Below are 14,952 nucleotides of genomic sequence, written 5' to 3' on the forward strand. Positions count from 1 at the left end.
TCGACTTTCCTGTCTCTCCTTTTGAATTTCCCACCTTCCTCTAAGCTCCCTTGCCATAGGCCAAACAACTTTATTTATCAACCAATCAGAGCAATACATATTTGCAGCATACAGAAAGACATTCCCCCATCACTTCCCCTTTTCTGTCTAAACAAAAGGAAGGTCTTAACTTCAACATAGTAAAATTACATTTAACAAAAACAATTATCAAGCAAGAATTACAGTTGCAATATCCAGTCTATTTATACTTTGAAAATTCAAAGAAAATATTCTATTTATCCTGTATTTGTGAGTCTAAAGTCTCATATCCAATTTATCTTTTATAATAACCAAGGAAAATTATAACTATCTAGGCTTCAACTACATCAAAGACCTCAGAAGGATATAATATTACCCAAGTAAACAGGAAGTGCATTGTAAGCAACTTCCAAAAATCTAGAATGACAGAGACAGCTGGTTGCCTGGACAGTCAACCAAAGTTCTTCTGCAATGTTGGGGCATCCATAATCTATAGTTCAGATTTTAATTGGTTCCTACTTGAGAAATTTGCTCTGGGAAATCTCACAAATTCTCCTAAGTATCATTGTCACCTGAGGCATCATCCTCTCCTTTAGTCTGCAGTTTGTAACCATCATACTCAGTCTGTTATCAATTCCACTAGCTTTCCCCACTTAATTATTCACTGACCCCATTTTCTTCTGTCTCTACTCACTTGGACCTTAGTCTAAGACTACACTGTCTTCTGTCATGATCATCACATTAGCCTCTTAATCAGCTTCCTCAATTCTAATCTTATCCTCTAACTAGTGATTACAGTGGAGAGAGAGAGAGAGAGAGAGAGAGAGAGAGAGAGAGACAGAGAGAGACAGAGAGACAGAGAGACAGAGAGACAGAGAGACAGGTCTTTCTGAAATACAGGCTTGATCAGTCAAGTCTTTTTAGGGACTTCCCATCAGCTTTATGGTACATAACATATTTCCTATGGCCTTCAACTTCACCTGATTCTCTTTCCTCTTCTGCAGCCTTGTTTGTGCTACTCTCTCTTCTTGTAGGCTATTTTTCTTCCAAACATGTCGTTCTTTCTTTCATCAACAATCTACTTTCCCCCAACTCTATTCAGTGCATACATATGAATTCTTAGTTCTCAGCTTAGAATGCATTTTCTAAGGGATTTTTTTTTTACTTCTCATCCCTCAACTCAAACAATATTAGGACTATGTATTGTAAGATCTCATTATGGTCTGTATGCTTCCATTCTAGAGCCTGTCACTGTCTGCCATTATTTTTGTCAGTATTTGTCTGATATCTGCCATTTTATTAGAATGTAAGTCTTATGTGAAGGGTCACTTGTTATTTTTTTTTTTTTACCCATCATACCCAGTGTCTGGAGATACAGTGTATTATGTTAGATGGATGAATAAATGTTCTTGTGAGGAGATATTAAAAAGAATACTAGCAATATAGTAAGAAATTAGTTATGTAAAGTGTATATGAGAATAGGAAGAAGAGCTCTGTGAGCAGCTGTTTCTTTGGGTTATAATACTGTATAGTATATAGGTAATGTATTTATTCCTTGTGATATTCACTTCTTACCCAGTTTTCTATGGTGCTAATTTAGTTTTTAAAAATATTCTTATTTAAAACATATCTGTTTTATGAACACTTTAAAATATTAATAGGAAATAGTTATTAAGATAACTCAAAATCTTACCCAGTAGTCCTTATAATATGTGGTCTGATCATATTCTGTTAGTGCAAGGGCTGCTAAGTGTCCACTGTCTCACAGATGATCAAAAAATTTCTGCATCTGCTTAAGATTTCCCTTATATTGGTAAAGATGTTTCATAACATAATGGAAATTGAAGGAAACAGCAAGCAGATCCTCAATTCATTTAAGGAAATTTATTAAAATGAAATCATACCTACCCAAAACTTATTGAAGAGGTCACTGATCAATTTTTAAAAAAATGACTCTTTGCATTATACTTGACAGTGAATAGTTACTTCACTTTCCATTTGCTACCTCACTTTAAAAAAATATAAAATAGTAGAGAACTGGCATACCTTCATAGTTAGCCATGGTTCCCATGGTTCATTGAGAAACCTGATCTTAAAATCATTTGTAGCTTAGTCACAGGTCTGTTGCAAACTCCCTTCCTGCCATTTGAGAAACACCAACACATTATCCTTGTCACTCACTTTACTTTTGCCTTTGTGAACAAGGAAAAATGCTTAAAATAGTTCATGTGATGCCTTTTTATTAGCATTTGAACAGAAAAAAAACCTTGCTGTGGTTTTTAAATGCAAGATAAAATTTAGCTCTTATTTTATTATCTAGAACTAGTCATTTGATCAATTGCTTACCCTTTGTCAACCCCATATCATAAACCTTGACTTTCTTTAGATTTTGGTTCTAGTAGAAAGAATAAGAAAGAAAAACATGCAATTTCCCAGTCTGCCAGTAGCAAGCAACAGATAATTTCTTGCTCTGTGCATGTACTGTTTAATGTAGTAGCCACCAGTCATGTGTGTGTTTGGCTATGAAATTCTTGGCCAGTAATTAGTAGGATTGTGGCTCATTATTGTGAATTTAAAATTTAAAATAGCAGCTTTATTGATATAAAATCATATGATTAGCCCTCATAAGGGTTTAACTAAGTGAATTTTAGAGTTTTCATAGCTACACAACCAATCATTACTACCAAATTCTGAGAATTTTCATCAATCTTTCAAAAAATATCCAAATTCATTAGTTATTCCTCATCTTCTCCCAACTTCTCCAGCCCTAGGTAGCCACTATATTTTCCATCTCCAGGGATTTATCTATTTTGGGCATTTCATATGAATAGAATTATGAAGTGTCATCTTTATGTTATTTGCTAACATAAATTTAATAACTGTATGTGCCTAGGAACTGCCATACGATCAACTGAAGTAAAAAGACCAAAGACGGAGTGCTAAGGGGTGATGAAAACCTTGCAAGGAGGCCCATAGACAATGAACAAGACAGGGAGATGGGAGAGAATACGAGCAGAACCTGGAAATAAGGCAGGGACCTGCGAAGGTGACAGACAACTGTCCAGAGCAGTCAAGGAGGTACCGATTCAATATAGTGACAGGGTAATACAGTGGCAAAGGTTTGACAGTACAGTGTTGTGCACAGGTATAGGTAGGTTCCATTTTACTGGCACATAGAAGTGGAGGAAAGGAACAAAAATTCATGTTGTGTTGTGTTGATATTTTCAGTGGAGGCAGAAGACATAAATTCTGAGGAAGAGAAGAGACTAGAGCTGATTGAGCAAAGGATGTGCTCAAATTTAGTACAGAGGTCACCAGTGTAGAAGTAACACCTGCAAGATTAGAGAGAAGACATTCTTCTCAAAAGAAGTGCCTAGTGAAGGAAAGCAGGTGAGGTTGCAGAGCAAAGCTGACCCAGGAAGAAAGGAAATTCAAAGAGCTTGTTGAGAAAGAACTGACTGATTGGGCAGTTGAGGGTAAAGCTTGACTTCTCCAATTACACTAAGGTCACATGTGGGGGAAAGTGGGTGGAAAAGATCTCCAGTAGAGCTGGGCTGTTTGGTGGTGAAACTGCTAATCTGAGGGTCTGTTTCTGTCCATCTGAGCCTATCCCTAGAGAGCAGCTGACAATTTTATGTGTTTGAATCTTGATGTGTTGGTTTTTACTGCTAAAGAATGAAAATCACCCAGAAGTTTACACATGAAATCCTCAAAGAGCAATGCAGCTCCCAACTCCTCATTTTCTCTCTTCTTCCTTTCTCTTCCTTTTCCTCCCTCCCTCCCCTCCCTCCCTCCCTCCCTGACTCCCTCCCTCCCTCCCTCCCTCCCTCCCTCCCTCCCTCCCCTCCTTCCCTTCTCCTCCTCCTCCTCCTCCTCCTCCTCCTTCTTCTTCTCTCTCTCTCTCTCTCTCTCTCTCTCTCTCTCTCTCTCTCTCTCTCTCTCTTCCTTCTTTCTTGGGGTGTTGTGGCACACACCTTTTAAAAATTTATTTTTGGCCGGGCGGTGGTGGCACACGCCTTTAATCCCAGCACTCGGGAGGCAGAGCCAGGCGGATCTCTGTGAGTTCGAGGCCAGCCTGGACTACCAAGTGAGTTCCAGGAAAGGCGCAAAGCTACACAGAGAAACCCTGTCTCGAAAAACCAAAAAAAAAAAAAAAAAAAAAAAAATTTATTTTTGTTTATTTAATGTGCTTTGGTATTTTGCCTGCATGTATGTCTGTGTGAGGATATCAGATTTTGGAGTTACAGACAGTTGTTAGCTGCCATGTGGGTTCTGGGAATTGAACCCCAGGCCTCTGGAAGAGCAGTCAGTGCCCTTATCCCCTGAGCCATCTCTCCAGCCTCTTTTCAATTGGTGGGGAGATGGAGGCACAGCTCGAAGCTGTTGCCCTCAGCAGCCCGAAAAAAGCCCTTAATCTTTAGGAGTCTTGTCTCATGTAAAACTGAATCTTTGGCTTTGATGCAGGAAAGCGTCAAGTCTGAAGCTGAGTTGGAATTTATTAAAAATACTTTGGAATAGATTTTAAGCACAAGAGTTAAGAGAAAGGAGGGCACTATGGGAGAAAGTAGACACACCCAAGAGTTTCACTCCTTTTTTTCCTCCATCTATTTTTCTTACTCTTTATTAATAGTTGTACTTTTTGCTGTACAAAGTTCTACAAGTGAGAATGAAAACCAAGAAAACACAAAACTTTGAAATATCAAAAATCAATCTACAGTGTAATGAAAGTAGAATTTCAAGTCATGAGACATTTTCTTAAATTTTTTGTCACTTTTTCCCCAACATTGTAGAAGTTAGTAGAAGAGCTGGGAAGCAGCTTGAAAGTCTTAAATGAAAAAAAAAAAAGATGCAGTTATAAAAGATATGCACTAGGTTGCTGTTGAATTGATGAATAGCATCATTTAAGTATATTAAGCTTTCAATATAGAATTATCAGGAATTTAAGCTAATTTTCTGGTCTTGCCCATGTACAGACATACACTTACATATGTATTTGTTGTATCTTTTTAAGGCTTTTAAAACCAAGGACGGCTACCTTGTAATTGGAGCAGGAAGTAACCAGCAGTTTGCTGTTGTATGCAAGGTAATCCATAATCACCAGAATGGGTGGGTGGCAGGTTCAACTGTTCATTTTTTTACAAACTGAGGGAGAGTTCCACTTTGCCTGACAGTATTGCTCAATCGTAACTACTTCAGTTTCCTGTGTTAACACCTGAAAGCACACCACTTGATCCAAATGGTGAGGCTTAGGTCTGGTCAGCACTCCCCTTTCTTCGTTTCCTTCTTTCTTTCCTTTTTGCATTTTGTATGCTTATTTATGTGTACATACCAAGGTATGCATGTGGAGGTATCCTTCCACCTCGTGGGTCCTGGAGAATTTTTGTTGTTGTTGTTTTGTCCTTTTTTGATGTAGTATCTATTTTAAATGAAAATTTTTAACTTAAAATTTTCTCAATTAAAAAATTAAATCTTATTAAAAATATAATTATATCATTGCCCTTTCCTCCCTCCAATCCTTCTCGTGTCCCTTCTCAGTCCCCCTCAAATGGCCTCTTTTTCTTTGATGATTGTTGTTACATATATATATGTATGTATATATACATATACATATATATATATACATACATACACACACATACACACATTTATAATACTTTTCTCAATTTTAGAGGGATTTTTGGTCCTGGAACTCTTCTCCTTTTCTCTCTACCTCCCCCATCCTTCCCTTTCCTCTATATCATATTTAATTAGGCACAAATATAATTGAAGTATTTGCAAATTAACTTTATTTTCTGCTAGAAATTTTAAGACTTTTTCAGTTACCTTTGTTTAATGAATAGCTTTCTGTGGAATTCGTGCTTAAATATTGTAGGAGTAAAAGTTATATTAGAAATATTTCTGCTCTGCAGGGTCCGAGAAAGCCTTGAAATACTTGGACCAATTTAGGTTAGGAATATGCTAAATTTTCAGCCTTGCCTAGACAGTTTTTAATGTTTTCATCTTTTATCTCGATTTTAGATCTTCTGTTTTAAGACCTTTTTAGAAGTACAGAATTTTGAAAATTTCAAAGTGTCACTTCACTTTTACTAGTTTAAATCCAAGAAATATAAGCTAGTTAAGATATATTTGTTTTTATTTTTATTTACTTTTTGCACACAGACAAAGGTTTCACCTATCAAAACCGTTTTCCTCCCCGAGCAAGGATTAGAGTTTTACCGCCTGTGTGACCATACACTTTCTGTCTTATTAAGGATTCTTGAACTCCTCAGAGGATTCATTTTCACTATAGTGGTTAACTTACTATGTACAAGAATTATTTATTATGGTGCCTCTTTTGTGTGAGAGGTTAACAAGCAGAGTCAAAGCCACAGTGCAGAGGTGGGAAGTAGCCTAGAAAAAGTGACCAGTGGCTAGACCGTTCTGCCTGCAGGAAGGGCTGGCATAGCTGAGGTGGAAGGGGAAGCTTTCATAATTGTGACTCGGGGAGTGTAGAGAAAATTGATTCCAACATTTGATCTGGGATCAAAGAACCTTTATTACAAATGGTCAGCTTTAAAAATATGAACCATACGGAAACTGTTGCCTGAGAAGTCATTTACGTACTCAACTGCAGAGATGGAAACTGCAGCTCTCCTCTAAACAAGTCCAGATTTGCCTTCTGTGCCATGTGTTTGGAGCCCCACCCCCAGACCCTGCCCCTCTCCCTCACTGTCCCGCTCCCTCTCTCCCCAAGTTCTTCATTGTTTTGTTTTGTTTTTTAATTTTTGATTCACTTCTGCTGATTACTTTGAGATGTTTAAACTTCTTCATAAGTATCTGTAAGAACACTTTTTGAAAAAGACCTTTATTTCAAAGCAGAATATTTACTACATATTTTAGTACTAAAATATGACTTACTGTTATGATATGCTTGCACATTGCTTCAAAAGGGAGACTGTCATAGGGCCTTAGATAATGGCATGTTTGACTTTGATTTTCCCATATGTGAGTTAGGAATGATAATCCCTGCTATGAGCCATCAAAGCAGTGCCTGTAAAAATTCTGAGACCTTGGAGGAAATGTGTGGAGGGTTTCAGTGTTTTGTAGGTCATTTGCTGGATTGGCTGAGTGAGTGCTGCAGTTTGATCGACATTTTCAATCTTTGTAATTATGTCATGACATGTAAACTTGTACAACACTTCTTTTCATCCAAGTTAAAAAAGTTTTGTATTTCTACTTGAATACAAGCTCTCTTTTCTTACCAGTAATACATAAAGAATAAATTTCTAGTTCTACTTCACTCACACTTACCCGTTAGGGATGGCTCATGCAAACTAGCCTCACAAAAGTGAGCCCAAGTCAGATTTTTTAGGAAAGTCACAATAGCTCTGCCTCCTAGGAGGGGAGGTGGCAACTGTCAGTGATGAATGGATGGGAAAGTAGAATTTGATATACTGGCCGACTAACACATTTTAAGGAGGAACCCTATCAAGAAGTCCTGGTTTTCAGGGTCCAGAGTCAGAGCAAAAATTCTAGGCTTGGGGTCAGAAATATACTGTTATATATAAAGTGAACCTTGGTTTGTGACAATTTCTATTTTATGTTCCTTAACATGATGCAAAGGAGCAGGGAAAGTGAGCATATGTAAGCTATTTTAAGCTGATTGATGCCAACATTTATGACTATTTCTATTTGAAGTATATTGACATACTCTTTATAGTTATTTAGACTGATGGTTTCCTTCACTGGGTACAGAAATGCATTGGTTTTCAACTTCAATATGCATGGAATCTCTGCATTCTCAAAGATTTGACTTTGGTGTGTTTGAGGTAGGGCACAGGAAACTTCAACTTTAATAAATTCTGTACTTGATTCGAGTGCAGGTGGTCTGGGTACATTATAGCATGATTCATATGGTCTCTACGAGTCTTGCTTCTAGTCAGATAACCTCTGGTAAAGTACTTAATCTTCTCTAAGCATCTGTTTCCTTCTGTGTTCAATGTAGATTGTAATATATAACTATTCCAACATATAGATTGTGGGGATTATAAGGGTTAGTTACATAAGCAAAGTGCAACATGTTCCTAGCTCACAGGAAGCACTTATTAACTGGCCTCTAAAATTTTGGGTATTATAATTCTGGTTCTAGGACAGACCCAGGTGACACACTTCCTTTTGCCCCTTTAACATAGCCCTGTGATAAGACCTGAGCACTTAAGACGGGGACTCTGCTTGAAGACTCTATGAGTAAACAGTGGGGGAGATTAAAGAATATCAGAATGTGAAGTTATTGTAAACTGGTAGCAGATCTACTGAGTTTCCTGTCTGGTTACTCTGTTACTTCAATTCAATGGAGCCTGAAGACTAAGTGTGGGCACCAGGCAAGGGAGCTGAGCTCCAGAGTTGCTCTTACGTTGTGTACAAGGAGAATCAAAGCTGAGCTGTGGTCTCCATACAGAGAACCTTCATTTTCCCTCCTCTGTACTTTCTTCTGTGCTAGCTGCTGAGCAAGCCCAGCACTATGGAGGGCAGAGGCCACACTGAGGAAGAGAAACTTTTCTTCACAGCTCAGCTCAGTCAAACAAAGGAGTGAGTCTGTTGCTGTTGACCTGTGTTCTGGCTGTTTGACTTCTGACTTAAAAGTGCACTGAAAGTGGGGTAACCCAAGAGAAGGGCTGCAGAGAGAAGGACTGCAGAGAGAAGGACTGCAGGGAGAAGGACTGCAGAGAGAAGGACTGCAGGGAGAAGGACTGCAGAGAGAAGGACTGCAGAGAGAAGGACTGCAGAGAGACTGCAGAGAGAAGGACTGCAGGGAGAAGGACTGCAGGGAGAAGGACTGCAGAGAGAAGGACTGCAGGGAGAAGTACTGCAGGGAGAAGGACTGCAGGGAGAAGGACTGCAGAGAGAAGGACTGCAGAGAGAAGGACTGCAGGGAGAAGGACTGCAGGGAGAAGGACTGCAGGGAGAAGGACTGCAGAGAGAAGGACTGCAGGGAGAAGGACTGCAGAGAGAAGGACTGCAGGGAGAAGGACTGCAGGGAGAAGGACTGCAGGGAGAAGGACTGCAGAGAGAAGGACTGCAGGGAGAAGGACTGCAGAGAGAAGGACTGCAGGGAGAAGGACTGCAGAGAGAAGGACTGCAGGGAGAAGGACTGCAGAGAGAAGGACTGCAGAGAGAAGGACTGCAGAGAGACTGCAGAGAGAAGGACTGCAGGGAGAAGGACTGCAGGGAGAAGGACTGCAGAGAGAAGGACTGCAGAGAGAAGGACTGCAGGGAGAAGGACTGCAGAGAGAAGGACTGCAGAGAGAAGGACTGCAGGGAGAAGGACTGCAGAGAGAAGGACTGCAGAGAGAAGGACTGCAGAGAGAAGGACTGCAGAGAGAAGGACTGCAGAGAGAAGGACTGCAGGGAGAAGGACTGCAGGGAGAAGGACTGCAGAGAGAAGGACTGCAGAGAGAAGGACTGCAGAGAGAAGGACTGCAGAGAGAAGGACTGCAGAGAGAAGGACTGCAGGGAGAAGGACTGCAGGGAGACTGCAGGGAGAAGGACTGCAGAGAGAAGGACTGCAGAGAGAAGGACTGCAGAGAGAAGGACTGCAGAGAGAAGGACTGCAGAGAGAAGGACTGCAGAGAGAAGGACTGCAGAGAGAAGGACTGCAGAGAGAAGGACTGCAGGGAGAAGGACTGCAGGGAGACTGCAGGGAGAAGGACTGCAGAGAGAAGGACTGCAGAGAGAAGGACTGCAGAGAGAAGGACTGCAGAGAGAAGGACTGCAGAGAGAAGGACTGCAGAGAGAAGGACTGCAGGGAGAAGGACTGCAGGGAGAAGGACTGCAGGGAGAAGGACTGCAGAGAGAAGGACTGCAGAGAGAAGGACTGCAGAGAGAAGGACTGCAGAGAGGAGGACTGCAGAGAGAAGGACTGCAGAGAGAAGGACTGCAGAGAGAAGGACTGCAGGGAGAAGGACTGCAGGGAGAAGGACTGCAGGGAGAAGGACTGCAGAGAGAAGGACTGCAGAGAGAAGGACTGCAGAGAGAAGGACTGCAGAGAGAAGGACTGCAGAGAGAAGGACTGCAGAGAGAAGGACTGCAGGGAGAAGGACTGCAGGGAGACTGCAGGGAGAAGGACTGCAGAGAGAAGGACTGCAGAGAGAAGGACTGCAGAGAGAAGGACTGCAGAGAGAAGGACTGCAGAGAGAAGGACTGCAGAGAGAAGGACTGCAGGGAGAAGGACTGCAGGGAGAAGGACTGCAGGGAGAAGGACTGCAGAGAGAAGGACTGCAGAGAGAAGGACTGCAGAGAGAAGGACTGCAGAGAGAAGGACTGCAGAGAGAAGGACTGCAGGGAGACTGCAGGGAGAAGGACTGCAGGGAGAAGGACTGCAGAGAGAAGGACTGCAGGGAGAAGGACTGCAGGGAGAAGGACTGCAGGGAGAAGGACTGCAGAGAGAAGGACTGCAGGGAGAAGGACTGCAGAGAGAAGGACTGCAGAGAGAAGGACTGCAGGGAGAAGGACTGCAGAGAGACTGCAGGGAGAAGGACTGCAGAGAGAAGGACTGCAGAGAGAAGGACTGCAGGGAGAAGGACTGCAGGGAGAAGGACTGCAGAGAGAAGGACTGCAGAGAGAAGGACTGCAGGGAGAAGGACTGCAGGGAGAAGGACTGCAGGGAGAAGGACTGCAGGGAGAAGGACTGCAGAGAGAAGGACTGCAGAGAGAAGGACTGCAGAGAGAAGGACTGCAGAGAGAAGGACTGCAGAGAGAAGGACTGCAGGGAGAAGGACTGCAGGGAGAAGGACTGCAGGGAGAAGGACTGCAGGGAGACTGTAGAGAGAAAGACTGCAAAGGGAAACAGCTTTGAAAGCAATCTTTGAAGTTGTTTGTGAATTTCTGAGCTTGCACTTGTTCTGCATATGCACTGACCTAATCCAAATTACTGCACCAAACATGCTGAGAGCAGAATTAACAGGCACCTTCATGCCCAGGTTATAGTGTAACTGTTAAGTGGGGGCACAGGCAAGACAGATCCTAATGGTACTGCAAAGGCTTGGAAATTGAACCAATATTAGATCAAAAATATATGGAAAGTGTGATGAAATTTCTAGCTTAGACCTAAGCAGGTAAATTTCTGTTCTAAAAACAATAGCATCAGAAAGTCTCTGTAGGATTTAAACAAGACTCAGAAGTTCTTTTTTATTATTTTTATTTATGTGTATATGTGTATAGCTTCTTGTCTGTAAGTGCACCCGGTGCATACAGGTACAGGAGGAGGCCAGAAGAGGGTGTCAGAACCCCCTGGAATTGGATTTACAGGTGGTTGTGAGCCTTTTGATGCTAGTACAGGGACCCAAACCCAGGTCCTCTGCAAGACAGCAAGTACTCTTAACCCCTGTGCAGTCTCTCCAGCCTTGATTCAGAAGTTCTTAGTACAATGTTTAAAATGTCTGGGATATTATCCAAAATTATTCAGATTATGAAGAACCTGAAATTTCACAAGAAAAGATGAAAATAAATATATGCCAATATCAGGACAACACAGATGTTGGAATTAATTCACAAAGAATGTAACACAGCTGTTTTAAAAATTCTAATACAAGCATTTAAAGCCAGGTGGTGGTGATGGTGGTGCATACATTTAATCCCAGCACTCGGGAGGCAGAGGCAGGTGGATCTCTGAGTTCAAGGACAGCCTGGTCTACAGAGTGAGTTCCAGGAAAGCCAAGGTTATTACACAGAGAAACCTTGTCTTGAAAACAACACCAACAACAAAAGATGCGTTATAGGCACTGTAAGTAAATGGGAAGGTAGAAGTGTTTAGCAAAGATATTGAAGATTTGAAGGAACAAATGGTGCAATGTCATTTGCATGACTTTATTGTGGGTAGTGAGGCATGCAGCTAAGGCTCAGCTGTCTTCCAGAAAGAATGTTCTGCACTGGGGGAAAGACATGCAGATGTTCTCCACTGCATTAACCTCTGATTTGTCAGGAAAAGGAAGACAAAAGGGAAGATGGGATAAAGATATTTGCATGCCATTTCTTACATCTGGTAGGCTACAAACAAAAGAGTTTAAATTGTGTCTCTACTAAGGAACATTTCCCGGAATGCAAAAACTTGTAACCTGTAACCAGTAGGAAGAATTGGACAATGAAGAGAAACAAAATGAGGTAGAAGTTATGAATGATATCTCTGAAGTCAGACATTTTAACATAGAGGGCAGGAGAATCTGTGATTCAGCATGAGGATGGAGACTTTCATAATGGACCAGTATAAGAAACTCTGTTACTTATGGAACACTCAGCCGCTGAGGTGCTTGAATTAAGATGACTTTTATTATTATTATTATTATTATTATTATTATTATTATTATTATTATCATTATTATCATCGTGGGGGCAAGGTTTCTTCTTGTAGTCATGACTGTCCTGGAACTCTGTAGACCAGGCTGGCCTCAAAGACAGAGATCTGCCTGCCTCTGCCTCCCAAGTGCTGAGATTAAAGGCATGCACCACAGCGCTCAACAGAGAATGACTTTTAAACAATGAATCTCTCATAACCTGGTGTGTAATGCTGTGACACATGGGGGTGGAATGGATTATTCTGAGTTCAGTGAAAGTTGAGAAACTGAGTAATGTAACTTCCCATCCCTCCTTAAGACAGAAACTGAGGAAAACTAAGAAAATCAGTTCCTGATGGACTGGCTCACAGGAGTAACTAGGGTTATTGGGTTATTTTCAACTAAGAATCCCATGGATGTTAAGGACTGGATATCAAGTGGAGAAAAGACAGGTATATTACCAAGAGAATGAGGCATGAGAGAGATCATGTTTGATGTCAGTACATTCAGCTGGATAGGACTGTGTGTGCACAAGAAAGCTAAGAAAGAGATTGATTTGGTAGGTACCTCAAAGCTAGTATGGAGCTTTAGTGACTTTGCCAAACTCCATGGTGAGATATGATCCTTATGAATTAGGAAAGGCTTTGGTAGATCTAAATTATTTAGACAACCATGTAAATTGATTTCCAAAAGTTATAAAACAATCAGGAGGGAATGATAAAAGGCAGTAGACATGTCACTTGAAGGTAAGTGTGGCAAGGTTTGTGTTAAGCCAGAGTTTCTAAGGAAAAATTTGACAGAAAACCAAAAGCTATGCCACTGAGGTTCTGGAAGGCTTTAAGATCTGAGCAACAGTTTACAGAAGACATAAATGATAAAAAAAAAATCACAGGTCAAAAAGATTAAGCTTGACCAAGAGCTAATGAATTGGTTTTGTGTATGCAGCAACGTACATGTCTCCCTTGCAATAAAGTATGTTAAGGGTGGAGATTGTTCACCCAACCCAGGCCCTTTCAAGTATGGCCATTGTTAAGACAAGAGCCAGTGTGGGCCCAGAGCCTCTCAGTGCTGAGAAACCACTTCTGATCGCCAGCATGGCATGCCAAAGCATGACCATGACTCCCTGGGCCTGAGGTACACTGGATATCTCAAGTTGCTCCCGCTCTCCACGGATATCAGGGGAGGGGAAATTGACCATAGTCCTGCAGCAGCACTCCAGGATGAGGAGGCCGCATAGTGTATACAAAAGAACTGTGGGCCATGGATGGCTAGATAGAGTAGTATTTTTCATCTGTGGCTGCTGTATCCAACATTGCTCTTTTATGAAACATCTGAAACATGTTTTGAGATGTTTCTGTTTTATATTGAACTTTTTTTGTTGGAAATTTTCTTTTCATCCCACATAATCTGATCACTATCTCCTCTTCCCCAACACCTCCCAAATCCTTCCTGCCTACCCACCCACCCAACTCATGCCTTTTCTTTCTCTCTTTAGAAAACAGACAAACCAACCAACCAAACCATAATAATAAAAAAGAAGAAAAGTCAGAAATACATACACACACAATCCATAAAACTACAAAATCAGAAAACATACTATACAAGAAAAAGGCTAGAAAGACAAAAACTTCCCAAACAAAGCTATATGAGACCAAAAGTCTACAAAAATACCATTGAATTCGTTTTTTCTGTTGGTCATCTACTGCTGGGTGTAGGACCTACTTTTAAGTGTGGTTAATATAGCCAGGGAGACGCCATTAAAGAGAACCAATTTTTCCTTTGCATGCAGATGTAAATTAGATATACCTTCTTGGATAGGGATGGTAGCTTGTGTCCACTTCCTCCTCCTGGCACTGGTACTCTGTCTGGCTTGAACTTACACAAGCTCCATGCATACTGCCACAGTCTCTGTGGGGTTTATATGTGCATCAATCCTGAGGTATCTGGAAGACACTTGTTTTCTTGGAGTTATCCACCCCCTCTGGCTCCTACAATCTTTCTACCTCCTCTTCCACATAGTTCTCAGAGCCCTGATGGTAGGGGTTTGATGAAGATATGCCATTCAGGACTGAGTGTTCAAAAATCTCCCACTTTCTGCATATTATCCAGTTGTGTGTTCTATTGGATTTTTTATGGTTAGCACATTTGTTATTTTTTCATATATATAATTTTTGTTTGTTTTGTTTTCTTTCAATTTATTTTTTATTTTTTCCTTTTTTTGAAATAGATTTTTTTCTCTCACAATGTGTTCTGATTATGATTTCTCCTCCCTCTATTCCTCCCAGCTCCTCCCCACCTCTTATTCCATCTGGATCCACCCCTTTCTGTCCTTCATTAGAAAACAAACAGGCTTCTATGGGATAATAATAAAATGTAATATAATCAGATAAACCTCAACACATTAGGATTGGATAAAACAAACAGAAGAAAAAGAGCCCAAGAGAAGGCATAAGAAACACAGATACCTACTCATTCACACACTCAGGAATCCCAGAAAAACACTAAACTGGAAGCCACAATATATACACAAAGGACCCATAGGATAAAAAAGAGGGAAGAAAAAAATTAAATTAAAAAAATGATAAAACATTTAAAAAGGAAGAGTCCTGACACAACATGAGACAAG

At 40.9% G+C, this 14,952-nt stretch overlaps 1 protein-coding gene across 2 annotated transcripts in view; it reads left to right on the forward strand.

Moving 5' to 3' along the window:
• The window catches only part of Sugct (succinyl-CoA:glutarate-CoA transferase), a 735,919-nt gene that overhangs the window by 278,232 nt on the left and 442,735 nt on the right, over positions 1 to 14,952 (forward strand). For both annotated transcript variants that reach the window (XM_052728652.1, XM_052728653.1), the window contains exon 10: positions 5,030 to 5,101. In XM_052728652.1, the coding sequence (XP_052584612.1) occupies positions 5,030 to 5,101 (72 nt within the window). The remainder of the gene's footprint in view (positions 1 to 5,029; positions 5,102 to 14,952) is intronic.

Source organism: Peromyscus californicus, unplaced genomic scaffold (genome assembly GCF_007827085.1).
Source record: "Peromyscus californicus insignis strain IS unplaced genomic scaffold, ASM782708v3 Scaffold_8__1_contigs__length_139910024, whole genome shotgun sequence".
NCBI classification, from domain to species: Eukaryota; Metazoa; Chordata; class Mammalia; order Rodentia; family Cricetidae; genus Peromyscus; species Peromyscus californicus.